Source organism: Gossypium hirsutum, chromosome A08 (assembly GCF_007990345.1).
Source record: "Gossypium hirsutum isolate 1008001.06 chromosome A08, Gossypium_hirsutum_v2.1, whole genome shotgun sequence".
NCBI classification, from domain to species: Eukaryota; Viridiplantae; Streptophyta; class Magnoliopsida; order Malvales; family Malvaceae; genus Gossypium; species Gossypium hirsutum.
In genome coordinates this window covers 18203214-18204671 of record NC_053431.1, presented here as the reverse complement: position 1 = coordinate 18204671, position 1458 = coordinate 18203214, and the positions used below count along the sequence as shown (strand labels likewise).

General features: G+C 30.2%; 1 protein-coding gene across 1 annotated transcript; it reads left to right on the top strand.

The window, feature by feature from the left end:
- Nucleotides 1-412: 412 nt before the first annotated feature.
- On the top strand, nt 413-1101 carry LOC121204527 (CLAVATA3/ESR (CLE)-related protein 40). The gene is made up of 3 exons (XM_041074520.1): nt 413-543; nt 621-658; nt 790-1101. Exons 1-3 carry the CDS (start codon nt 456-458, stop codon nt 916-918), a joined length of 255 nt encoding a protein of 84 aa, XP_040930454.1. The 5' UTR covers nt 413-455; the 3' UTR covers nt 919-1101.
- Nucleotides 1102-1458: the final 357 nt, after the last annotated feature.

The following is a 1458-nucleotide window of genomic DNA, read 5'->3' as shown; positions in this document are numbered from 1 at the left end:
GTGTGGTTCACAAAACAACAAGACAGTGATATTTGGCGTGCCACGTGTACCTTATGTTGACATATAATGATCATTTTTTAACAATAGAAATAGATGTAATCTTTAATAGGAGTATTAGTTTGTTTTTAGATCTAATTTATAGGGATTAATTTACCTATTTTTAATAAAAAATAAAATATAATTTAACTCTTAATATAAGGAGGTTGATAATTCTTTTATCCATATTTATTTATTAATATGGGTATTGATAATCTTAGACCGCACTAATAAATAAAACACGACACATAAATCAGTAAGTAAAAATAAATAAAAATAGAGGACTTGTAATGAATATTATTTTATATATTTTTGGTATTTAGGTTATCATTTTTATCCATGTCATGCATATATTACACATTGGGTCTCTGTTTCAGTGCATACAAAAGGGTTTATCATTTGTAAGCTCCTTCCAAAGAATGGCGTCCATCTTCAGGGCTTTCCAAACGATTCTCATCATTCTAATTCTAATGCCTTTTCTCCATTCCTCTTCTCGCATCACTACCAGTAAGCTTCTCTCTTTCTCTCATCTTTCTTCTTCTTTTGCTTGTCAAAATGACATCTTTAACAAATTTGGCATGCAGAAACAACAATGGCAGAAGAGACCTCCACAGCCACACAGGTAAACAAAAACCCATCCTAAAAACTGAAAAAAAAAGGCCTTTCTTTTACATGAAAACTTGAAAAACCATAACTTTCTTCAGATTTTGAGAAATATGGTAAAGTTGACCCTTTTATGTATTGGAAAAATAGGAGCTTCAAAGGAATAAGCAGTTGCATAGATTAAGGGGAGGAGGTTCGGTTCTGATTGTAGAAGAGAAAAGAGAAGTTCCAACTGGACCAGACCCACTTCACCATAACTGTGAACCTACAACACCTTAATCACCTTTTCTATACAACACACTGGTGCCAATGGCATGTGGGTTTCCATCAAGTTTTGTCCATCTCTATTCCTTATTTAGCTATGGCTTTTATTGTTCACTGAACTTTTTGTCTTTGTAAGAATTGGTCAGTTTTGTATATATTCTAATGATGAAAGTTCTTTCTCTATTCTCCTTTTTGTGAAACAAGATATATATATTTCATTTTTAGCTTGATTTCTTTGGTCTAACTTGTTTGTTTGAAATTGAATATCAGAAAAAAAATTGCCAAATAGAAATACAAATCAACACAAATAATATATTTAATTAACAGTGATATTTTCATCTTTGATGTTTTTCAAAAGAAAATGCTGAAGGTATACTATATTTTTTACTTCTTTTTTTTCTCCAAAAATGGTTAATTTCTTGATTAATTTTGATGAATACAATATTGGCCAGTTTTTCACTGCATTTCGTTTCCTTGTATTTTATTACGGCTTCCCTAAAAATTGTTTTGACTCAGTTTTTATTTTTAGTTTATTATTTCCCAGAAACTTTTGAT